Source organism: Serinus canaria, chromosome Z, assembly GCF_022539315.1.
Source record: "Serinus canaria isolate serCan28SL12 chromosome Z, serCan2020, whole genome shotgun sequence".
Classification (NCBI taxonomy): Eukaryota; Metazoa; Chordata; class Aves; order Passeriformes; family Fringillidae; genus Serinus; species Serinus canaria.
The window spans coordinates 54339539-54366592 of NC_066343.1; the positions used below are offsets into that span (position 1 = coordinate 54339539).

Sequence of the window (27054 nt, forward strand, 5' to 3'; positions counted from 1 at the left end):
TGGTTCCTAAATCTGAATTGCCAGAGTATGGAGGACACACAGGGGGCCCCTTCTAATTCATGTACCATATGGGTTATTTTTATTTTGTGGTGTGAAGAAATTCTCTTCTTCCTCTGGAAAACAGAAGAGCAATTTTACCTTCTACATATTCCATGACCATGCATAAATGACGTCTTGTTTCAAAGGAGCAATACATGCTGACAACAAATGGATTTTCTGCAAATGTCAGGATATCACGCTCAACGAAGGCCTGTTGGATCTGGTTTCGGAGGATGAGATTCTGCTTATTAATTTTCTTCATGGCAAATCTTTGTCTGGTTTCTTTGTGTCTCACAAAATAAACCGCACTGAAAAGTTTGAATGGGAAAGAAAAAGAAAGAAGTCTAAATAACTACTAAAAATGCATTTGAAAATACATTTTTCACTCAATTTTTTAAAACTATATCTATTATAAATAAGACTTGTTCTCAATTTAACCTAGTCTTTCACATTAAAGAATGGTTACAAATCTCATTTTGTTTAAAAACCAGTACTTAAACTAAAACAAATGACTCTTCTGCCCTTCCCTCTCCCTCCCAACCAACAGCAAATATAACAGCAGATATAATAGCAAATGCTTTTAGCCCAGGCAGATTTCAGGCATTCCCATCAACAAAGGATTACATACAAAATCCAGCTATGGCACAGTTATAAATCATAGTGACAAATGCTTTTTCTGTAGGTGTGCTGAAGGAAATTATGACTCAGTCCAGGAAATTTTAAAACATATCACAGGTCTCTCATGAAGGTTGCTTAGAAGTTGCTCAAAGGGGTGGCTCCTCATTAGCCAGTGCAAAATCTCCTGTTCTTGTTCAGTCCCTGACATCAGTACTGATCCATATCAGAGGAAGGTCACCAGTAGGTAACCCAAAACAAAGATCACTGTGTTAACTGCATGGTAGTGTGGAGCTGTGGTGTATCTTGACTTGGAGAACTTCCACTGGGGTGTTGGGTACAAGGTTTCCTGTGTTATTTGGTTAGTAAAGTTAATGCAGTGAGGGAAGCAAAGAAAAGGAAACCTCACTTGGGCAGCTCTTCTGTCTTTCGGGTCTAAGGAGAAGGCTATTACCCTACTGTGATACACTCAGAGCTGCACTTCTCCAAATCCCATGAGGCAAATCCTGAACATTTTTGCCTTGCCTGAAATCTACTTTATATCATTTAATGCTTATACCATTTCCAGTACATAACTATCACAGTGTTTATGGAAAGAAAGCACTTAAAGGAGAAAATAGAGGGAGGAAGGACAAAGAAATGAGATTCAATTGTGAAGTTTTTTAAATTCAATTAATTATCCCCATAAGGTCCAACTATCAGCATACAATTATTTATATAAACACAAAAAGTAACACTTGCCTTACTATTTCTATAAAGATCTTCACACATTTACCGAAGTTTTAGGCACTGAAAAAATTAGGACTTCTCCTTTCCTTTGTGAAGGAGGACTTTCTAGACAGCATAGCTTCTCTTACTGATTCTAAAAGCTTTTATTAATCCCTCATTCTTGCCTGAGCATGGGGCAGGTAAAAGACATTACACAATCATGAAAGTAGGTAAAAACTACCTTGGGCAAAACCCATGACAAACCCCACCCTTTGTGCCTCCTACTAAGTCTCACTCCCTTCTGCCCCTCCCAATCTGGAATACAGAGTTATTCATCTCCAGTACTCCTCCCTGCTGACTTCATGCCTTGTGTCCTGCAACTCTTCCTACTGCTCCCCTCATATCCACTTCTCTCTCCAACTCTTATGCTTACAAGCCCCTCCCATGCTTTTCTTTCCCTTGCATTCTGGTTTTCATCTCTCACTTGTTGCTTTCTCCTGTCAGCTTCATAATCTCCTATAATATCTTTTAACTGTTTCAGTCCCTCTCTGCATTCCAGCATGGAGAAAATTATTGCCCGAAGTCTCCATCCTTCAAAAAAACCTAGTTATATGAATGAACTAAGAACTGACTGACGACTTGGCATGCAAATATTCCTCTAGAGTTTCAAACTGGACAGTGTGCAAGATGGCCTCTTAAAAGGCAAAGAGAACCCACAGCATATTATTACTGCATCTTAATAAATCCTCCTTTCAGATCATACACATCTGCAAGATCATTACTAACATATTTTGAAATTATTAAAGAGTAAGTTCCAAGGACTATGTAGTCCTGTAAATATCTGATACATGTTGCCGTATTTTCCCAGCTGTCTAAACTGCATCTTCAGTCTTACAGTCACAAGAAGGTAACCTTCCACTTGGATTCTGCTGTTTCTTAGAAAAAAAGGTGTTAAGCTCAAATGTACTAGACTCATGAGACAACTGCAACACAATAGTCTCTCCTGCTTTTACAGATGCATACACTATTTATGCTACAAAAAGTGCTTCTAAATGATCTTCAGCACACAAAATGTCTAAGATCCTTCACATCCTCTGGTCACAGTAACCCCAGCAAACAACATTTACGCCTTATGAAGAAAACTATACCCTAGCCAGCAGCATGTTGATCTTCAAATGCTACCCATGATCTTCAGTATATTATAAAGACAGTTTCAAATGTAAGGATTCTGTGACACAAAAACAGTGTAGGGAGAGCACCCAGACTGTCTTGTCAATTGGCTGATTGACAGTGGCATGCCCTGTTGCCCTGCAAAGCCACAACCTGAGTGGTACTATTGCATCCTCCGCTGTTTCAAATGAAGAATTTGATTTACTATCTTCCCTCAGTTTTCTGTTTTCATAACAGCAACAAGAATTTCCAAAGCATCCTCTGATTTCACAGTGTGAATTTCAACAGGTACGGAAGTGCTCTGTATTTTACTGATGCTGTAGCTCAACATGGCAAAAAACCCTTATTTTCAAAACAAATAGGAACATTCATAAAGAATAAACATTCCTTTGGCAGTGTCCAAACAGTATCTTATTTCACTTTCAACCTAAATCTCAGTCTCTATAATAACTGTAGTTAGGCACAACTATAGAAAACTGCAAAAGTGGTAAAATGATAAAAACAAGCTAAAATATTTAACTGGGTTCCTGAAGTAGTCCAACTCAAATATCATGCCATCACTCCTATCTTTAAGTCATGATTCCTGTTTTTCTCTAAGTTGAAAAATCTCTAATTACCACAAAAATCCACACAGACAGGTTTCAGGCCTACTTTACAGCTCTCCAATAACTCCAACTTTTAGAGCCATTTTACAACCCTGTCTACATTCAGTGCTTACGGCTAATATAGCTGATACTATTTTTTAATCTGTTGGAAAAGCCTGAACTCCTTGTGGAGACACAGGGACTGTACCTACTGCTTAAAAATTACAGCTGCTGACCAGGAACTTTGTTTTTCATTTTTTACCAGCAATTTCCTGAGAAGAGACTGCTAAATTCTGTTCTACCCTGGAATTATGTCTCATGCAGCCTCCAGTGAAGAGAATCTGCTTGTGAGGCTGTGGTTTGTATTATTTGGTTAAGTTTATAGTTAGTTATTTAAGATTAGAATTTAACAGCAGCACTGCCTTGCCTCTTAACAAAGCAATGCCTGCGACCAGATCAGAGTTATCTGGGGGCAGAAGGAAACGCTACCTAAAGCGCTGCAGCTCTCGGACAACGCACCCCAGCCTTCTCCTTGCAATATTTCAGACTTATCCTAGTCTGCCTAGGAGGAAATGAAAAGCTGGCCATATGACAAAGAGAACATGATGGCTTTGATCCTTCTCTTACAACTGGCATTAGTGCTAGTTGTTCTAATATGTCATCAATTTTGAGTAATTAAACCACCTCTCCATACCTAACAATACCAATGCCTTCTATCTTCATGGAAGCTAGTAAACACAGATTCAAAGTAATGAAACTGCAGTCCAAAATTCTGATGGGTTAACTGTCTTGTGCTATTTTAGTGAACTTACAAAGTCACACTTCCACCTGTCGCCTTCCACTTTTGAATCAGTGGCCGCCAGACTGATGATGAATTAACCTGACTGATGGGGTTTTATTCTACAGCTGGTAACTTTCTTAATCCTGCTCCAAACATAGCTATACATGAGCAAGTACTATCAACAGAATGGAGAAGAGACAGAAGCACTACTCACAAATTACATGCAGCAGCTGCTCAAGATACATTGCTTCCGAGTTTTTTAATTTATCAAGCAACACCATTAGCCAGTATGTCATGTACACACCAACACTACCATCCCTGCAAAACTAAAAAGCATTCCAGAGAGAAGCAAAAGTGGTATCATGTATTTGCTTTAAAATGATAGAGTTATACATTGAAGAGATACTGAACTAACATCACTTGCTTCCCTGAAATCAAATGTAATTTTTATTTTGTTGAATTTTTTCAGAGACCCAGGCTGATGCTAACCTGAAGAGATGAACACTACTACCTGCTACCTCTCACAAGCTGGAATGTGGAAAAAAATGTTCTTGTGACTGCAGTAAAAATTTAAAATTTGGGAAATATGAGTTTTGTCTGGCTGAAGAAAGTCAGATAGACAGCTTGTGAAGCCATTATTGACTTGGCCAGAATCCTACACATTTACTGATTCACAGCTTGTTTAACTTCTTGTACATTCCTAGCCATTCCCAAAAGCCTCATCTACTCATCTACTACACCTCATGTACTATACAGTCATTTAATTGCACTACAGATGAGTTAACCCAATCAATTAAAAGCAGACAACTGCTAAGATAGTTACTCAAGCCTTCACAAACCCAACAGTTTTTATTTAAACTCATCAAATTTAACATATCTGACAAATCGCTGCTATAACATGCCAAGAACAACAATTACCCTGTTAAGTAATCAAAGCTTGCCATTTCACTGATAAAGGCAAAAACACCACAGCAAGGGAAAATAATGTAATAAAATAATGTTTTCTTTAATTAGGTCAGATTTAAGCCCTCCATTATAGCCTCAAAGTAAGTAAAATATTACAACAAAATACTGCAGCTTTGGAAAATCAGAGGACAAAATATGCCCACTGACATATTTTAGAGAATGAATCAATGAAGCACAGGCAGAATTCACATATACTTATATTATTTCAAAAAATTTATTGGCCTGGAAAAACAAAGAAGGGAAAATACAACTGTTGTAGAATAACAACAATTCCTTTTGCTTCAGCTCCTTGTACTTGTAAAGAAACTACAATAAATGCCTTCAGGATAGTTTCTTGCTTTATATTTACAAGAAATAGGTATTACTGGTTTATTACACTCCATTTCATAGATGGGATACACAGCATTTAGGTTATCTTCATGTGTTTTCCTTTAAAGATGACCATGACTTTTGAGTAAATAAACCATCAACTGTATTGTTGCCAACAGCAAAAAGAAAACCCTACTTTAATAAAGACTAGAAGAATGGTGTGTTGATTTTACAGTCTGTCTGACATAGTAGAGGTTTTCAAGAACACAGATAGTTTTGAAAAAATCATATCCTACAGAACTTAAGAGCACAAGCCTCCTCAATTTACAGTGCAGGTGCTAAAATCACTTTTAAATGTGAGTGAACACTTTTAGAAATTTATTGTCTCACATTTCACTGTGTTCCTTTCCCTCTCCATGTATTGGGTTTGTACAACAAGGTTTTGGTAGTGGAAGGACTACAGGAGCCCACAGTGGAGCAGGTTTCCTGGTACAACTTGTGATCCTGGCAGGCGCCCACACAGCAACAGGCTGTGCCTGAAGAACTGTACCTCACAGAAGAGGGACCCCCAGTGCAACGCTCTGAGGAGGGCTGCAGCTCATGGGATGGACTCACACTGAAGAAATTAATAGAGAACTGTCTCCTGTAGGAAGGACCCCACAAAAGCAGAGGAAGGACTCTCCTCCCTGAGCAGCAGCAGGAGCAACATGTGATGAACTCACCATAATCCCTATTCTGTGTGTCCCTGCAGCGCTGCAAGGAGGAGGCAGAGCTGACAAGGATGGAGTTGTGGTGGGGGGGAGGGGTTTAAGGTCTCACTGTACTTCTCATTATTCTGCTCTAATTTTGTTAGCAATAAATTGAATTAATATCCCAAATTTCAGTCTGTTTTGCCTATAATGAGTGATCTTCCCCAGTCTTTATCTCAACCCATGAACCCTTCATTGTGTCTTTCCTCCCATGTCCAGTTGAGAAGAGTGACAGAGCAGCTTTGGCAGTTGCCAGGAATCCAGCCAGAGTCAACCCACTACAGGCTGTTCTCTCATTTTTGATTTTTTCTTCTAAGTAATCATTTAAAAGAAAATTAAAAACCAACAAAATCTACTTTGTTATTACTTCCTTAAAGATGGAAGTAATATCACTCTATTAAAGTGATAAGCTTTTCAATTTCCACTAATACTATGGCATTATAACCTGGCAGCCTACCCCTTTTTTACACTTGCTAATGTGTACCATTCAATTTTCACACATTGCAATGCCGATTTTGTGTTTTACTGGCATTTAAAAGATAATCAATAAGCCTTGATTTTCCCTGCCACAAACACGAAGAACAAACTTTGTGTGCCATAGAAGACCATGGCTTTTAATCTGTTCTTTTCCATCTTTGCAGATGCCTTTTTGTCTCTTTGGTTTCAGGTGGACAGTTGTCTCCAGTCTGTATTTCTTAATGGCTCTTTGAGATTCCTTCTGGCTGTAACACCTACAGAGCAAGAGGTACACGTAGGTCTACTGAACCTCTGCCTTCAGGTGCCAGGCCTCACTCTGCTGATGGCTGTATGCTGAGCTGCAGCTGCTCTTTCCTCTCCCTATCCCTCAGCATCTGAAAACTGCTTGGAACTGAGAAAGGTTCAGTGACTGTTGGCACTTCTTTCTCCGACAAGGGCCTACCACATACAGTTCCTTTTATCCTCCAGTAAGAAAAAGAGACAAAGGGAGGAATGGAGGGGTCTTAACATGCGCCAAGGGAAGGAGAAAGGGGTGCAGCCAGGGAGGGGAGTAGCATCTACTGCTAACTGCTGAGAGGCAGGCTTTTGAGATAACTGGGGTAACTGGGAGAAGTTGAGATATGATAAACAGCAAGTTTGTCTGTGAAGAAGTTCTGAGAAAATTAATTGAGCAGAGCTTGACTAGTGAAAAATTGTATTTGAATATTTATATAATTTTAATACAGATAATACAATTTTGCTTGGGACTTTTGCTGAGTTATGAAAAAATGTCTTGGACACAAGTAGCCTCCATACAAGCTACCATGGTCAACAGTCTAGGCAGTACTAAATGCTTCCTGTTCCAGAGCTCATGGCTACCTTTAACTAAGTTTCATCAGAGAGAGCCCAACAGCCTCAGGCCATTCAGCAGGCCCACAAAACTCCAGTGGGTAGACTGCAAGTGTTTTTTCTCCTATGTCAAAGATCCCCTCACAGAGTGCTCAGTCCTAGCAGCTCGCTGCCACTTCCCACCTCAAGTAGAGTCCATCTAATGGTGTCTGTGCTGGAAGGCAGCACCATCCTCCTCCTCTGCCAGGCTATGACACTGGCACATTTGGCAGTGGGCTCCTCACCTCAAGATGGAAACCTCTCTTTTTTTGAGCCAGTTTACATCCCTCTTGTTCCTGCACATTACACAGAACAGTTCCTGTCTTGACACATTTCTGTGCAGAGGAGGAGCCAAACAAGGATCTAACCAATAGTACAGGATCAGGGGGACTGAAGGGGACTGAAGACAGACACCACCACTACACAGTACTTCCAGAGAATATTATGTGTTTATTCAGAGATACAGAATTTTCTCTTAGTCTTCTAGAGTATCTTCAGATGACTTACATATTGCTAGGCAGTAAGCTGTGTATTCTCCAAGTATCCAGAAACAAACCATGAAATAGCAATTCCTTTAAAGCTAATTGGTTAAAATTTGAGAACTAGAACAGCATCCACAAAGTAAAAAACACTGCTGCCCTACTTCAGGAAAGTAGTTTCTATTGCAACGATACTTCTAGGTCAAGTAAGCACTCATTTTTATCAATCTGTCTCCCTACAGGTGACATATAATTCTCTCTCACATCTGCATAAATACAGTATTATAAAGGTGAGCTTAAATCTGCCCTTTGATTTATTCACATTTCATATCTCGCAAGCTATCTGATTCTGAAAAATCTTCTGATGTACTATTCAGTACTTTAATTTACTGCCGCATAGAGTAATTCATTACTGCCTAGCAAATGTCCTAAAACCTTGTCAACTTAAAATACTAGTAACAAAACAAGAATGCAAAATGAAAAAAGCAGGGTGCAAACTCAGTCCCTCACACAAAGACCCCTGAAATAAGAAACAATGTGAATTTAAGCAAAACCAAAATGCAAAATAGCTGTCACAGTCAGAGATTACTCACCCATAAGCTCCATTACTAATCAGTTTAATTGTTTCAAAATCACTTTCCCGAGGTTTCCTCTGCAGCTTCAGTGAGGTATTAGAGCTCTTCAAAGTAAGAGATGAGAATGAACAAAGTTAATAGAATACTTTTTTTTCAAAAATGGGGAGAAAAACCCAAACAAAAAACCATCTATCACCAGGCTGTCTCACTGATGAACCAGGGTAAAGTTCTGGACAGCCAGCCTCATAGCCAACACAGAGAGGGACCAAGGGGCTCCTGAAACAGCTGCTTTTTCATCAAACACGTATAAGCTGCACTGTAGCAAACTGTCCACTTCTCTCCATGCACAGGCTACCGTCATGAAGGCTTCTGGTAAGTAGTTATTGGCAATTCTTATCTTGAGTCATGAACTTCATGAATTCCACATGGCACTCGCTGGATACTGCCTTACCATTCTAGTAAATCTGACTTTTGTATTACAGCTAGTAGCAACAAACTGCTGATGAGCCCTTCTTCACTCAAATAAACTGGGCACACTTCAAACAATGTTAGGATAGAGTGTGATATAACAGGGAGGATGGTGAAAAGAGACAAAATAAAAGAGAAAAAGATGGAAAATAAAAACGCATTAGATCTACCCCTGAAGAGGTCACTTTATAATTACTTCTTTGTCAGAACTTTTTCAACACCAAGTTGCCCTCAGTACGGCAAAACCTTTTTTCTAGTTTGAGATTTACTTAATCTTAAAGATGGGTGAATTACAATTGGGGTTCAGGGGGAAAAGATGAAGGCATAGGACTCCAAATGCAGACTTCCAAACCCACAAGATCTTTTTCAAATGTCTTTTGAATCTCCAAGAAATTCCATGATCCTTACCCAGGCAGTTTAGTAACAGTTGGAAGTTGAAAGCAGAGCTGGTTAAAACATTTTCAATTAAATGGTTGCTAAAAAAATTCAGCACAAGACTAGCTAATACAATGAACTCCACAGGAAGTGACAGAGAGGACTTAGTAAATAGTTCAGCCTACTTGTCTGCCAGTACAGGATTCTTCCTAATTGCTATTTATGATGATTGTGAGCAGTCCTGTACTTGAAAGTTATGCTTCCTATCACTCCCAACATATGTTTATTGCACAGCTGGAAGATATTTCCAAATATTCCCTCTATAGTTTTCTTTACTGATTTCATCATCTCCCCTATTTACATACCTTTATTATACCACATTATCCTTTCTGAATTTCTTCAGCATTTGCACAACACAAATAACTTCACAATTTTAACTGCTTAGCTGATGCTAAGCCACTTTGCACCTTAGATTCAGTTAGGTATTTGGCCTTAAGCCTTCTAGTTATTTTGTCCTTTCTCCAATTTGTCAGTAAATGCTGCCCAGGTCTAATACAGTATTTCAACTGGAGATTAATTAAAGCAGCAAAAATACCTTCTTTGTCAAATACAAGTGGCACTTTGCCAGATATCCCAGAAAATATCCCAATATAACAAGACATGTACCAGAGAATGATGTTCTTCTGTTATGAACAGGTTGAACAGATCATCCATGCCTGCTAACGTTTGTAAATCCTTGTTAAGTACCACTGAATTACCTAGACATTCCCTAAAACTGCTCTTGTTTTCACTCTCCACTTGCACTGAAAATCAAGACTAAATTGCAGGAACTCCATCTACTCTGTTGACTGACATCCAAGGTGTAAAACCAACTTTTAAAAAGAATTTAAAATAATGGCAGTTAAGCTCACAAAACTTGCATTTCTTTTATCATCCTGAGCAAACATTTAACAAAATATTACTGTAAGATACACATTGTTGTAGGCAAGTGTTTTCAAACACAGATTCAGAAGAATGATACACAACCTTTCCAAATGTAAACTAACTTTCTGAATGCAGGCTATTTGCTAGCATACTCATTTCTTCCTTGTGTCTTCAATGGATCTGTTCAGAATCTCTCAATTTGATCATTAGCTTCCTCTGTGAAAAGACTTGTTTTAAAATCTCTTTAAAATACATTGTTTTATTACACAGCTTACCAATCCTTCCAAAAAGAAAAAGGAATAAATTGATTTACTAGAAAAAAAGAAAGCAGTGGTGGATTTTGTGGTAAAGTTATTGCCACAAGGTGAACACGAACTTTGTGGAAGATGAAAACACTGAGATGTCTACAAAAATAAGTAGAAAGCTTGGTTATACCTTTTGAAAGCTTTCTGCCTGAAGAGCTTCACAGAGTGAGTGTGAGTATTAACCAATATTTATTCAATCTGTTCGCACATACCAGGAGAAACCAGAACAGGAAGGGTTGGGGGAACACACCAGATTTTCCTTGTTCACATTCAGAAAGAGCAGCAACATAAGAGGGAAGCTTACATTTATTGATTCTTCCGCTTCCAGAGTGTCTGCTGTCCCACTGTCACAATTAGCTAGCTGAGCTATTTCTGGAAAGAAAAATTAAAAACTTAATTTAAAACTATGGAAAATACAAAAATAAACAAAGCACAGAAAACATGAGAAGTGACATCTTTCTGGAATACTTAATAGAAAAAAAAAAAAGAACAAAACAAAACAAAAAACAACAACAACCAAAAAAACCCTAAAAAACCTGTAGCACTTGAAGAATAACTTTCAGGGCATCTCCAAGCATATATTAAAAAATCCACACAGGAAATGAAGACTTGCTGTTCAGTGCCTATGTTGTAATCTTCCACTGAAGTAATGAAGATTAGCCATGAAGCAATGAAGACCAGTACTGTTTTCACTGCTGAGACCTGGGAATTCCAAGAGCTGTGTGCAAACGAAGCACTACGGGAAAGACAGCACTAATCTGCTAAAACTCCTGAGGATCTCAGCCTCTGAGGGGTTAACAGTAGGTCCCATCCTTCTTGAGCTCCTTCACAGTTACAGCAAAAGCTTCTAGTTTAGACCTGAGACGGACTCTAAATAGTTTGCTTTTTCTACAAAGAAGTGCTGATAAGCCTACTAGAATAAGTTAAAAGCCATTTTCATGGAAGCTTATCATTCACAGAGTCACTAACACAGAGGAATTCTCTGGGAAAGTAAGATTTTAGAAGCCTACAACTTTATCAGATTGTCCCTGCCACTGTCAACCTGTGCTGCAGAGCTCCTAAGCCCAGCCTGATCTTCAGGGTGGATAGTAACCAAGAATTCATCTGGGTAAAAAAAGCCAAACAGGACAGCCAGTCACTAAAAGACCCCAGCAACCCTACACATATATTATTATAGGATACGAAAGAACACAAGTGCACACTGCTGTTCTTAAGGTGAAGAAGAAAAGGAAAATTTATTTTCTGACACTAACATTTATAGTTTTCTAAAAGTGACAGTGGATTGGAGGGTGACAGTGCCACCTCTCTAATGACACTGGACAAACTAACAGTCTATCAAATTTATTTTATTCTATTAAAGAATGCAAAACAATTAGTTATTTACAGGAAGTGTGTGAGAAAGTTTGTTACAAGAATGTAAACATCAGAAGCCTTAGAAAGTTTTAAATAATCAGGGTGACACATATATTTAATTATATATCCTACATAGCCAAAGATGCAAATTTTATGACAATTATGTGCTGGACATCAGAAATAAGACCATCTAAAATTTGCAAGAATAGTTTTTATCTCAAGACTCTTAACTGAATTTATGACTACAAAATATAACTAAATATTCACAGAGAAGACCTAAACTGGATTTTTCTATATAAAAATAAATTATTTTTACAAGTGAAATGCTCTGCAACACTTATAGCAATTTTTAAAGGCAAATTAACCACATAGATAATTTTCTGTTGGAACAGCTAAAGATTTAAAGAGTAACTCTTATTTGTAACCACTATACACAAACCAAAACAGTAACTGTAAGAAAAAGAAAATATTAGAATGTCACTTTAAAATCCAAACAGATCTTTAAAGCGTTAAAGAAGCTAAAAATATTCCAAAAATTAAATCAATAAACAATGAAAAATATCCCCACTAGAATAAACAAAATCTATGAGAAAAAAAATTATACAGACTGAACCTGAAGTGGATTTTCCAGTCAAAAGTCATGGTTTTGTGAACACGGGGGTTTTAGAATAGAAGTTTTGAGGAAACCTTTACTGTATGGGCGAGAACCAAGCTAGCTGGAATAATACACTTTGCCAGCCTTCTCAACTGAAATTGCTTTCCTAAATTGCAAATTAAAAATTCCTTTTTGAAACAAAACTTCTGCAAAATAACCATTATCTGAGAAATCCATATTATTTGCAAGCAGTAGGTACTAATGGGATGGAACCAAAAGTCAGCTTTCAAAACAGGGAGCTATGGAACCATTTTGCAGTGCCTGAAGAGATTTTTCTGACTCATCTAAATACCATTAAACATCTGTCCTTTTTCTTCCACTGATTTAAACCTTTTCTGAAGACTTATGATTCAAAAAGGTAAAGATGGTAATTTAAAAAACATGGGGAAAAATTTCTCCCCAGGGAACTCTTCAGAAATGCAGCCACCACTCTTTGCTACGTGATGAATCTGTTGTAGTATTGCTATCAGTTTAGTATAAATTTATCTAGCATTATTGCCAAATAGTACAAATAGTACTACCATTTCACTCAAAGAAAGGACACTGCAGTTATGACAGCAAACAAAGGAGGCAAGTAGAGAAAGATCTACAGTAGGTTGCTTTTTCCTGCCAGTGAAAGAAAATCCTTTGCATGAACATTTATGAACATTGAAAACACGAATTAACATATTGGTTGAAAATATACTTCTATGTTACCAGATAAGTAAGTAGTGCAACTGAGATGCACTTTTTTGTTTTGAACACCTTGGTTCTGCTTTTTAAAAATTTCTATTTTTACAGAAAAGGCTTTAAAGTTATAATATAAAGTTATAATATTTTTATAATAATGAATACAGTGCTCCCATTAATTCTCTTTATAAACCATCAATTCCAGGGGATAAATCCATAGTGCCCCTCTTTCATTGTTGCTTAAGTAGCATCCCTATATATATAGACACCCATTAACATCAAAACTAGACCATCTAAGAAGTCATTGCACAGTGATTTATACTGCATATAAATATTACTTTTTCTGGAGTGTGGGAGGAAAGCATTAACACAAATCAGATGGCCTCAATTACCTATTACAAATACTCATACACATTAATATTAAAAAAAACCCACTAAATAGTTCAATTGCTCCAACTGAAATCAATAGTTCAAATCTCCAATTGAACCAAAAATCAGTAATCCATATGTCATACACCCTTCAGTATCTACTGGCAAACCGCACAGAACATTTTTTCCTTCAGAAAAAAAACCCAAACCCCAACATTTCAATTATCATTTGAAAGTTTCAAAGTTTTTTATATTCATTAATATTCAGTTTATGAAATATACAAAGATGTGTCCTAGATGAAGTATGCTCCCATTAAACAAATACTTAGTTAAAGAAAGCAGTATTCCTTATTTATATATAGGTATTTGTTCCTAGACATCTCTTAAAATAAACTGTCCAAAAAAAATTCAAAGTTGTTATTCAACATGGGTAGTGACAGATCCTACTGCTTAGGAACACTTTTATCCAAGTGGCCAGGAAGAGTCAATGAGAAAGATAAGGTTCACCTGGCAGAACCAGAGTCAATAATACAGAACTCTCAAATCACACTCCAAACTAAATCTTGCATACTTCAACAATGAAGAATTGATGAATTGTCAGTTTAGGACAGACCAACAGCTCACTAAATCCAGAAGACAATGCTTTATCCCACAGAGAATTTCAATACTTGTTTTTTTCCAAAACCAAAGGGAAAAAAGTATTTATGTATATTTTCCCAATTTGTCTGCTTTCCTTTGCTGCAGTCCAAATATAAACAAAAAGCATCAAAGCTGTTAATCTGTATCTCAGACAAAAAAACAACACTAAATTTGGATGAGGAAGTTCTCTGAAGATAGGAAGTGGACTAATAATAGGCTTGACCTTCTTCAGGTCTGTTAATACAACATTAATGTCATCTGTAACAATACTCAATCTAACTGAATTAGAACTAACCAAATTCCTGGCATAACTGGCAGTGCTGAACCTCTGATTTAGTTCAGCAGAAGGGTTTTAAAACACAATGATTTATTAACATGTGATCTTACATCATTAAAGCTAGCAAAAAAAAGGTTTATCATAGTTTTTGCTATAATTTTGTGCTATCAAGCCCTTTCCTAGTCCTGGTTGGTAACACAGTAGACAAGCTAATTGGCACCAGCTAGGATCATTTTTCCATTATCACATTTCTGCTAATTTCTTCCAAATTGCAGAACTAGCACTGAATGCAATGAACCAATTTCTATTTGTCACCACTGTTAGAATCTGGTCTCAGGGTGGCAAAGAAGATGATCTGGCTAGGACAGAAAAGTAATTTTAGTCTTTTCAATGCTGTCCTTCAAAGAATCATAGAATGCCTTGGGTTAGAAAAGACCCTGAAGATCATCTTGTTCTAAGCCTTTACCATGGGCAGAGACACAGAATCACAGTACCAGCTGAGCTGGAAGGGACCTAAGAGGATGACAAAGTCCAGCTCCTGGCCCTGCACAGGACCACCCCCAAGAGTCACACCATGTGCCTGACAGTGTTGTTCAATGCTTCTCGAACTCTGTCAAGCTGGTGCTATGACCACTTCCCTGGGGAGCCTGTTTCAGTGTACAGCCCCCTCTGGGTGAAAAACCTTTTCCTGATATCCAACCTAAACCCTCCTGAACCGCCACAACTTCAGCCCATTTCCTTCAGATAGATCCTGTCACTGGTCACCAGAGACTGGTCCTGTCACTGGTCACCAGATCAGCATCTGCCCTTCTCCTTTCTCTTGTGAAGAAGTTGTAACTGCAAGGAGATCTCCCTTGTGTCTTCTCCAGGCTGAACAGACCAAGTGACCTCAGCCCCTCCTCATACAGCTCCTCCTCAAGGCCCTTCACCACCTCCATGCCCTCACTGGACACTCTTCAGTACTGTCCTTCTTACACTGGAGCACCCAAAACTGCCCCCAGCACTCGAGGTGAGGCTTCCCCAATGCAGAGCAGAGCAGGACAATCCCCTCCCTTGCCCAGCTGCTGATGCTGTGCCAGATGCTCACAGGACACAGGTGGCCCTCCTGGCTGACAGGGCACCGCCAGCTCATGTTCAACTTGCCATCAGCCAGGACCCCCCGGACCCCTTTCCATGGCACTGTACATCCAGGGTTGCTCCATCCCAGGTGCTGAATCTGACACTTTCTCCTGTTGAATTTCATATGGTTGATGATTGCCCAGCCCTCTAAGGGCTCGGCAATCATCCCCCCTTTCCAAGGTCTCTCTGCAGGGCCTCTCTGCCTTTGAGAGAGTCAGCAGTTTCTCCTAGTTTTGTATCATCTGCAAAGTGGCTTTGTATTCCTCCCAGTCCTGCACCCAGTCATGTCTGAAGATGCTGAAGAGCACAGAGCCTAAGGTGGAGCCCTGTGGAACCCTGCTAGTAACAGGTCACCACTCTGATGTCACCCCATTCACTGTAACCCTCTGTGCCTGACCCTTTAACCAGCTGCTCTCCCATCATGTGATGTGTTTATCCATCTGTGGGCTGGACATTTTGTCCAGCAGGACACTGTGAGAGACAGTACTGAAAGCTTTACTGAAATCCAAGAAGATGACACCAACTGGTTTCCCTTTACCAGCTAGGTGGGTTACCATGTCACCTTCCACTAGACCACACTGCTCATAACCCCACTCAGTCCAATCTTAAACACTTCCAAGGATGGGGCACCCACCACTTCTTTGGGAAACATGTTCCTGGGTCTCACCACTTTCACAGTAAAGAAAAATTCTGCAGTGACAATACCTCCACTGGAACCCAATTTCTCCCTACAAAAGCCCCCAACATGGACTCAAATAACACAGAAAATTCATGAGACTCCAAGCTGAAGGAATCTGGTAGCACTGAAAGGCAAACAACCATTCAACCAAACATCCTTTGTAACTGTGCTGAGATAACAGTCACCATCAAATTACCCCAGTAAGTTCCAGCTAGAGCTGCAATGAGGAAGTGGCATTGTCAGGCTGGAAGACGATGAGTGGTATCATTGATGCAGTGTATTTTTGAATGATATTTGCAAAAAAAAAAAAAATCCTGTTCAGAAGAGATGGCCTTTTAAATGTGTTTGTTGGAGCTCAGGAGACTACAGCTGAAGTCAGAAAGTGCTTGCTCTGCTACATCTTTACTGTGATCCTTTTCAGGTACACACAGATTATCAGAATGATAGAACACATTGAGAAGGAAGAACCTAGAAACCTATAGCTATAACAGGAGATTCACTTACCTTCCAGAGGATCTTTATTTAAGCCCAGCTGGCTAATAATGTATCGAGGGATGTCTGTTTTAATGCCTTGCCCCTCTTTAGCATGGCCTTCAGCTGCTTCCAAAAGATAGTAAAACTCTTCAGGATCAAATTCCTAGAGGAAAAATAATCATCATCATTTTCTCTGTTGAAACTGGTTCCTTAGGGTCTAACATAAAAAGTTCCTTTGCTTCTTCTAACTCCACATATATGGCATGTTCCTACTAAAAACAGTACCTCTTTATTCTACTAGTAGTCTATTAATAGATTCCAATTCTTACACAGTGTAACACAATGTAAGCAATGGAATTGCATGTCACTACTTTAGAGCAATAATTTACATAAATATTATATTCTTTGCCATCAAAACTTCATGTAATACTGAATGAAATTACCTATAAGCAGCAAAAATAAGATTTCAGAGAGAAGACTATCTTCCTCCATGTGTTTGCTTATAAAAATCCACTACAACTATGTAAATATATTGCACTACACTTTTTACTTAAGTATTAATTTTGAGTATTTCTAATCAATATATATGCATTGTGTTTTATAGAAAATACAATTTAAAAAATCACTAACTTTAGAATGAAGATAAAATTGAAATTTGATTTTAAAAATCTGAGCTTCATTGACCAATTGTTTCAAATTCAGAAATTAAACATTCTCCTGTGGGAGCTAACTATATTACAACTATCATTTTTAACATACCAAAAAGGCAAGCCTCAACAAGGAACAAAAATGAACAAAAGGAACAGAAACTCAAAACGTTATGCCCAAGTCCCTTGGAAATACATTTCTTTTACTAACTTTTATAGAGTATAAAAAGAGAAATACATTGAAAGGAGCAAAGCAGATTAACAAAACAATGTGAACGGGATTTTTTAACACAATTTTTCTTCCTACTGGCATGAATTCATACCAACATATCTGTTCATGGTTATTGCGTTCTTCGAGGTGTTTGTGCCTACAGGTACAATCCTTAACACAATAATAGCCATCACTTATGTAACAAAACAGATTTTTTTCCTTCAGTAGGTCAGCTCTGTCACAAATATCTGTAGAAGCCAGACAGACTGCTGAGATAGCTAATTTCCTGACTGTTTTGCAACCAAACATAACTCCATGGCATTTTAGACTACATGTTGAGTCACAAGGATCCTGTCCTAAATCCTCAGGCTACTCAGGACTTGGGAAGTCACCATCCCAAGTGACTTTCACATCCCAGAAGGCAGCTTGAGAAATTTGGTACCATGCTTCATTTTGCAAGCATCAAAACAGCTACAGCTAAAATGAGGAGCTGCAGCACGTCTGAAATCAAGTATCTTTAGAATTTTCAGTCTTATGGAAACAATCTTAGTTTTACATGTGTCATGAAACAATCTTCAGAATGTACAACCTACTGCAAAGGACTTAACCACAAACCCATGAACTGTCCAACCTGCCTCACTTCAGCCCAAAGTCACAGGATGCTGCAAACCTACCCAAACATCTGAACCAATAACAAAACAGTGCATGCTATTTCAGTCCTAACTCTCCTCATCTTACATGCCATCCCCCGCTGTATCTCTTACATGTTACTCCTTGGCACTAAAACAGGCAACAGGATGATGTTGTGTGCCAAGATTTCTATTTACTTTTGTCATGAAAACATTATCATCTCCTGACCTGCTGCAGTGACAGATAAACAGCTCCTCCTCCTCCTTTTACTAGCAAGACAAGGCAATTTCAAAACAGGTAATTTTAATCATATGAATGTGTGTGTGAGTGTGTTTGTATGTATAACTATCTAAAGAAACACATATACATAGCCAGGTCCAAATAATGAGAAGCAATGAACTTCACTTTCTGATCTTCACTTCCAACTCCATATTTTATTTTCCATGTACAAATGGAAAAAAAATATTTTAATGAATGGCAGTAGCTCTTACCACATATGAAACCATAAAACCTTTATTTGTATGATTATCAAATAAACTGAAATAGGATTTCACATCTATGAACACCTGAGACAAGACCACCATCAGAAAACTTTACTGTATGGTATCTGAAATGTCTAACGACCACAAAGCTGGAATTTTTTTCCTACAATTTTATGAACCTTCTTACAGAGGCTGAAGTTTTCCACACCTAGTATCTATTTCAGACAGATATTCTAAAATACCACACCGTAATATTCAAAAGTTTCCAGAGAGATGCTACAGAAAAAAATACTGTTTCTGTAAGTTTACAATTATGTTTATGATCTAGGCTTAACATCTTCTTGCATGAAAAATGTATTGTTGCTTGACTGTATGCCTAAATTTGTTCAAGCTACCTGTATCTGCAGGGTTGTCACAACCCAGTTTAAGCCTCCTGAATATTCTAAGTGAGAACACTAGAAGCAAGCTGTGCTGGCTTTCTCTGCCACTGCTGCTCTAAAACTCAATTATGAGATATAGTCACATCTGGACTTTGCACTGCTGTTCTTCCAATACCTTCAGCCCAGCACAGGAGGGGTGCATCTCTACTTTAAGGATAAGGCAGAGCAAGTAGCCTAGGATAAAATCCCAGTGGCAGAAAGTGGGAACTAAGTGAATAGAGATTTAGACTAGATCCCATTAAAACTTAGCACTTAGGGAGAATAAACTAGTAGGCAAATAGACCACCAATAGAGAACTTGAATTGGAACCACAAAATCATCATAGTCCAAAGAAACCTTTAAGATAATTCAGTCCAAGCATTCACCCAGCACCACCTCTGTAACCTCTAAACCACTGAACCATCACCCAGCATGAGATCCAAACACCTCTTGAACACCTCCAGGTAACTCTACCACTTCCTACACAATCTATTCAAATGCCTGACCTCTCTAACAGGGGAAAAAAATTTCAAATATGTAATCTGAATCTCCGCTGTCTCAATTTAAGGCTACTTCTGGTACTACTGCAGGTGCTATATGAGAGAACAGCTCGCACCTGGCACCTTCCTTTCAGGGAGCCATAAGAGTGATAAGATGCTCCCTGAGCCTGCTCTTCTTGAGACTAAACAAACCCAGCCCCCTCAGCTGTTCCTAGATACATTTTCTAGACCCTTCATAATTCTTGTCCTTCACTGGACACACTCCAGCACCTCAATTAGAAAGCTAATAGAGAATGATGATGCTGGGAGCAAGGGTTGATGGGAGAAAGCTAGCAAGCCTGTAATGAAAGATGTAAAGTATTATTAAGTAGTCTTGGTCTGACTGCCTACAAGACAAATTTAAGAGCATTTCTGGATATGTGATAACAGAGAAGGATGCAAATCAGAAAGAGAAAACACAAGGATATGAGAAACTGGATGATGTGGAGAAACTTACAAACACTGTAAATAGAGCAGGGAACAACACACCAGACATGGAATGAACTTCTCATGGAGGAGGACTAAGACAAGTTTGGATTCAACAGCAGAAGCAGGACATGCTAAGATGTCCTTCTCTCTAAAGCCTTCCTTTTTGTTTGTTTTTGTAGTTTTGTTAAAATATCTCACATCTCTTTCATGCTGATTCAGAGCACATACCTTTTTTTTACTCTCCTTCTGAACTGCAAATCATGAACAAAAAAGCAACTGGGAACACTGAGACTTGGTGTTTCAAAAACAAAATAGAGGCAGCTCTCAAAATGCCCGTGGCTGAACGAGCCAGGGTGTGAATTAACTGTGCCACAGATGAAGGGACTCAGCACAAAGCCAAAACCAGGTTGGAAATACTTACTAGCTAGCTTACTAACTCAGATTCAGTGTGACGCAAATGCAGTTATGACAATTTCAGGCACAACTTATGTGGAAGCCAACCTGCTGAGTCTAGCAGCAGGCTGGCTTCCACATAAGGCCTGCCAGCCTCAAATAGCTGTATGCAGCATCAACACTGATCTTATATTGGCAAGCAGAGTGGCTCAAAATCAGCTCAGGCTGCCTGCCAGGCCTTTTGGACTCGGGCTGGCTCTGGCATGGTATTTGGGTGTCTACACCATCCTCCTGTGCACACTGTGTTCTGCAAGTGTTTATTAGTTCAACTGAACAACTGAAGTACACTGGCTCCGTGTGTGCAACTTCCCGCACCTGAGCCATCCCAGCTCCCACGGCATGGGCAAGAAGCAGAAACACTCTCACACAGCACACACTAACCCAGTGTGGCAACATCGCTGCTATGCTCATGCATAAATCAATCAACTCTTCTGCTCCTTCTGGTCCCCAGTAAAACACCAACTACCTGTGTATCCAGACAGCCTAACCCCTCTGCTGCTCTTATTGCCAGATCAGGTGCTGCAGAACTGACCTCAAGCTGTTTATAGTTCTGGCAGCTGTTGAGTGCAACAAAATTATGAAACTATTAAGAAATAGTTTCAAAAATCACCAAGCAATTACAGTTCTGGAGCAGTCTTCCCAAGAAATGGAGAAGTATAACAAAGCAACAGAAAAAACCAACTGGTTTTAAACAGCAGTATCGTCAGTTGATGAAAGGGATTCTATACCATAGTATCTGCAATAGCAGGGAATCAAACAAAACTGCAGGAGGGTCCTGCCAGTACACTATATCCAATAAGAGAAGTGGAAAGGATCCCACTAACAATGAAGCCCTACCACACTGTTTGACAAGTTCCTTGACTACTGATTTAGAGAACAGGCTGCACTACTAAGTGTAAAACATTAACTTACTAAGCAAAAACATAGTAAGCATGACCTTACCAGGCATTCCAGTAAGCGAGCAGGACGAGCAATAACTATCAAGATTTTGCGAACAAGTTGTTTAATAAATGCCATTTCTCCACTCTCTGATCGCTCTTGCGCCTAAAAGATAAAAATAAAGTCATATTGAACCAAATCACATTCAGTGATTTTTAAAAAGCAGTGATATTTAGGACATCTGTAGGGTTTGAAGAATATACTTGATACAAACGGGGCATCAATTTCAAGATGCCAGCAGAGATAACAAAGATCTGAGCAACACCAACTTCTGTTCAAATAATCCTAACCTTAAAACTCTAACACTGTAACAACAAAAATGCCTACAATAAACACCTACTTCTTTTTTTTTTCTTGTTTCTTAAGCGTACAGTGTTATTACCACCAGTTTTGCAAATGGATAGTGTATCAATAGAGATCAACACTGATCTATACATGCAGGTTATGCCTCAATTAGTTAACAATGTTATGCCAAAATGAAAACTAACATAAATATTAGTAATAGAAAAATCTATCCCAAATTCATACATACTCTATATAAACGCATATTTATATACTTTATATTTATATATTTATATATTTATATATATATATATATATATATAAATATATATATATATATATTTATATATTTTTCTATAAATAAAACCTTTACTTGCAGAGAGGCTTCATTTAAAGGTACTTGTAGATAGGAAGACAATGAAAAACTGAGTTCTACAAAGATTACAAAAGAGAGAGACGTGCTATAGAAGAATATATATAGAAAATGTACTTCTAGAAGATTTGAAAACATATGCACAGTGGTCTGAGTTGCATTTCAAGTTTCTTTTAAATGCTCCCCTCTAAGAAAAATTACATTATTTAAGGATGCTAGTGAAAGCAAAGCAACAGTATAATTCTCCTGATTAGAATGTACTAATAGCCCTTGCCTTAAATATCAAAGCATTCCCTTGCTCTGAACAATAAAACTCACAGACTTAAGTTTCTCAGTGTCTCTTACTTATTCAAAACCACAAAGTAAATGAAGAAACTAACACATTAAAAATTATTACTATGGAAAAGTACAATAAGTACTTTTCCTATAACACATTACATTTTAGAAAAAAACTCTAGGAAGCTATGCGTATTGCTCATAATGTAAATACCACAATTTTAAACATCACCAAATATATGAGAGGAATTAATTGTGGAGTTTAAAAAGGAAAAGTGTACAAATATCATCTAACCCCTTGCAACAGGTTTCAGAAGTACCTTAACTGGACAGAAGCATAATTCTGAACATTATCAACTTAGCCCAAATAAAACTCTTTTGAAAACAAAACACCTGCCTACTGTAACCACCAACAATTTTAAAGCACCTTTGTAGAGTTTTATGAACACTCAGGTGCCTAGGCGAACAAAAGATTCAATACATATTACATTTAAGGAGGATGAAACAGGAAATCATTCAGGTACACTTGATCTTAAAATTCTAAAAGCTTTGGGTAAACCAAGCTGCTTTGACCTCAAGGGAGTCTTCCCCTAGTTATAGAAACTGCACAGTGTCAAGCAGCAGCAGGAAATGCAGCTTTCTACTGAAGATTACAGCTGGGAATTAACAACAAATGAATCCCATGAAACCAAAGCACAACTAAATGCCCATAACAAACCTGTGCAAAGAAAATGTTTTCATACTGTCATGCTGTTAACAAGAAGCAAGCAGTGGACTCAAATGTTAAGTCTGAATTTTTTAAGGTATGTCTTCAAAGAACAGGAATCTTTTCCATAATATACAATTAACATCATAGAATATGACAAAATGAGTGGCTTAGTGATTTTTTTTTTGCTTTATATGCAGGTTGAAGAATGTGGTGGCATGTTTTTTAGCAGGTTTTGGGAGAGGTGTTAGTGAACACATATTCTAAACTCTACTTAATGTGTAGCCATTTTAAGGTATATATTGTTAACAGTGGCTGAGCGAATCCTGGCTCGGACATGTTTTCTGGTATTCTGACCTTATCAACTGGCCAATTCTGCCTGCACTTTGGCATGACAGAACTATGACCATCTCATAAGAAGGTTATTAGTTTAAAACTTCCTCTTGACTAGTAAGCAAAATCTAAGTATTTTCAATGTTTAAAAAATAGGGTTTCAACTATCCAGAATAAATTTATTGATTTCTTAAATTTTGTTTTGCTGTATGAAGAGAAAAAGTTCAAAAAACAGAAGATTCAGAAATCCTATTTACTGAATAGAAATTAAGAAAAAAGCAGTATAGAAAAACAAGAACAAAAACAAATCCAAACAAAAAAACCAACCAACCAAAAAAGACATATCAAAAAACCCCACAAAAACTCAACCAAACTGCTTGTGTATTCAAAAGAAAGCAAAAGACCAATTAAGACAGGCACAGCATCTTAAGATATCAGCTAGAAAAAATTTAAATAATTTCAAATCTGCTGCTCTATCACATTAATTCTGACCCATAACATACTAGCAAATCCCACACAAATAAATTAGTACATTACATGTTGCACTCATTCTTTTGAAAATGATACATTAAAAAACTACAGAAACTTATGTGACAGCATGTTTGTCAAGTTTCAAGTTCTTAATTAATTTAGCTGATTTTTCTATGAAAGTTTCAACACATTTAGAAAAGACATTTTTGCTGTTAATCAAAATTTCAGCTATGAGAGGAATGTTACAAATAATTAAACAATAAATAATCTCTCATTAATGGAAAGCTAAAGGTTGCTGTCTGCTTTCTCATCACAATAGGGCTGATAAAAGGAAAAGTGTGTATGTTATCTCATTTATTTAAAGTAAATGAAATAGCCAACCCTGTCTGGGGATCATGCACACATTTCTGTAAGCAATCTACAACTTGCACTGCAGGACATAGTCGTTGTTTCTGGAATTTTCACAATCCATCTATTCCACACCAATATGCTAGGGTGCCTTATAGTTTTTGTAGGAGTCATTATGTAGACTTCGACAATACCACTTCGACAATTACTTGAGTAAACAGTTGTAATTCAAGACAATATTAAAAAAAAACTCTAAGGCAAACAGATTTAAACAATTTTTCAGGCAAACATACAGCAGTCTCACAGATCATACCTCCTGTAGTAATTTGTCTAATTTCTGCTGTAATTCAAGGAAGTATCGTGATGTGATGAGGCCCTGGTGAGATTTATCCAAACAATCTCGAGCCAGTTCTGTGATCTGATGGTGGGTAAAACTGAGCACTCCATCTGCCAGAGGAAGGGTGTTCTCTGGAGAATGATTTGTTATAATATCCTGAAGTTTCTCTTCCATCTGAGCTGTAGCCTATAGAAAAGTAGTTGTTCAACACATTAAATCAGCTTTATATGAAACCAACAGCCGTGAAGTTATTTCTGACTCTAGAACATTTCTGTACTGCCAAAGAATTTACCTAGCTAGAATGCATGAAATTACTGAACCAAAAGGCAAGTACACAAAGGCAAAGTGACAGATGACATCTCCCCACATTGCCAGTACAGAAAAGCGACAGCCTTGTTGTTCTACTACACAGTTCCCCACTTTGTCTGCTAATGGTGATTAACTGTGCACTAATTTTGTGATAATCACTAACAGAGCTAAAAGCTTTTAAGTCAAGCCAAAGTAGAAATATATATAAAAGAAAAAAGAGAACTCATAGGGGGTCTACTTTTCTCTGCTAAAATTGCAGACACTAGACAGCAGAATATAGTCACTACTTTCACAAAGGTTATTCCACAAAAATATTTCACTGATCAGAGTTTGAATGAGGCTCATTTGATTAATTAAAAGCACCACAGGCTCACAGGTCCTGCCAAACGTGTCTGCAGGTTCCCAGATGCATTTGTTTTACAGAACCACTGTCTGGTTCTCACAGAATTGCAGATGCTTTAAAAAAACCCTTGAAGATATTATTATTATTATTATTATTATTATTATTATTATTATTATTATTATTATTACACAGTAATCCCCCACACCTTAGTTCTTATCTCAAACAGTAAGATGAGTTTTTTGCACTTCATATGGTTCCTCGATTACTCTGCAAATCCTGACAAATCTTTCTTTATGTTTATATGAAGAAATGCAAAAGAAGTTTCTCTCTTTTTTAGGAACAGTACCTTGTTCTATTTTCCAGGGGTAACTAAAGTCCTAGAAGCAACTGAGGGTATAGTGCTTCAAGCTGTGCACACACACCTGCACCTAGGAACTCATCTGTGTCTCAAGATCTCTAGACAGGAAAGCAAAGCATCCTCCTATCTCATAGTCAAACCCCCACATCTGTGTACTAGTGCATTAGATCACTGCATATAATGCATATACATGCAGGTAAATATAGAAAGAGTCTGGGAAAATGAAGAAATGGACTAAACAAGGCAATCTGCTGGTATATCACAGCAGATGATTCTCAAGACTTAGCACTGGAAACTGCTTTCAGTTTACTAATGCAGTATGCATTTACCCCAAGTACACCATCTATTGAAACCCAATGTATCATCAGATTCCAATCAGCAGAATATTTTACCAGCATGATTAATTTCAAAACCAGTTTGGCAGCATTGCCAAATGAACGTCCAGTTGTCAGCCAGAGTTTTCTTTATCATGATTTTATCGTTTCAGTAAGAGATCAGTGATGCTTTAAGGAAGCCATTACAGGGCTGGATCATCACTTCCCATAACAAGAGCATCACTTGCTTAAAACCTATGTTGCCTATCCACTTAGATACTGGGTATCTTAAATATAATTCATTACCTTAGGGAACCTTTCTTTGTAGACATGGTTCATCATAATTATTTCATTGTCACAGCAAGCAGGAGAACGTCCAGGGCTGCAAGCAAAGCAAATTATCCCTTTACACTTATCCCAGCATGAACTACAGTTAGTTCTTATATTTTTGTATGATTTATTTGCAACAAAAAGTCAGCACAGACTTCACTGGAAAGGTACGGTCTGCAATCAATAGTACACTTAAGTTTCTTTCTGCTATTTCTGTTCAAATCCTCATGATTATTTAATGTACTTGACATCTAACTGCTAACCATGTTATTCTCCTAGTTTGTTCATGTACTTCAAGGCAGATGAAGCCTTGTGAACATTTTATTTTCTTCAGAATGGTAACACAGATCTTTTTAACTGGTCTTACACCTGTACCTTTGAAGATTAGATACCATCAAAACAGCAAGGTCTGACCAAGAACTCTGGTAGCTGCAAGTGAAAAAGTACAAAATGAATTTGTTTGAGTTTTGTTTGTTTTTCTAAATGAATAATTTGAAAAAAATATATCAAAACAATCTATTTTCAATCTGACTAGCAGATAAAGGCAGTAACTTCCTACAAATAATGTCATAAATATGCACGTGTCAAACAAAGCTGGAGCACTGTGCCTGTAAAAAAAAGCACAAGACTTTGAGGAAAAGAATTCATAAAAGATACCCACAAACCTCACAAACCTACAAAATTACTTTTTGCTATGATGAGTCTCACTGTATACTACAAAGCCCTTTAAAAAAATATCAATACAGATTTCCAGGTGTTGGTGATTCTGGCCCATTCAATCTGTCTAGAAGGTCTGGTCTAGTGGAAATGTCCCTGCTCACAGCAGAGGGGTTGAAACAAGATGATCTTTAAGGTCCCTTCCAAGTTAAATCATTCTGTGAATCTAAATCTGCCTTCTGG

At 37.8% G+C, this 27054-nt stretch overlaps 1 protein-coding gene across 5 annotated transcripts in view; it reads right to left on the reverse strand.

Annotated features, from left to right (window-relative positions):
• The window catches only part of MAST4 (microtubule associated serine/threonine kinase family member 4), a 279028-nt gene that overhangs the window by 26028 nt on the left and 225946 nt on the right, over positions 1-27054 (reverse strand). For all 5 annotated transcript variants that reach the window (XM_030236869.2, XM_050986530.1, XM_050986531.1 and 2 more), the window contains 7 exons: positions 26131-26206; positions 24477-24686; positions 21378-21479; positions 16656-16788; positions 10696-10763; positions 8338-8423; positions 139-347 (listed from right to left, as the gene is read on the reverse strand). In XM_030236869.2, coding sequence (XP_030092729.2) covers positions 139-347; positions 8338-8423; positions 10696-10763; positions 16656-16788; positions 21378-21479; positions 24477-24686; positions 26131-26206 — 884 coding nt within the window. The remainder of the gene's footprint in view (positions 1-138; positions 348-8337; positions 8424-10695; positions 10764-16655; positions 16789-21377; positions 21480-24476; positions 24687-26130; positions 26207-27054) is intronic.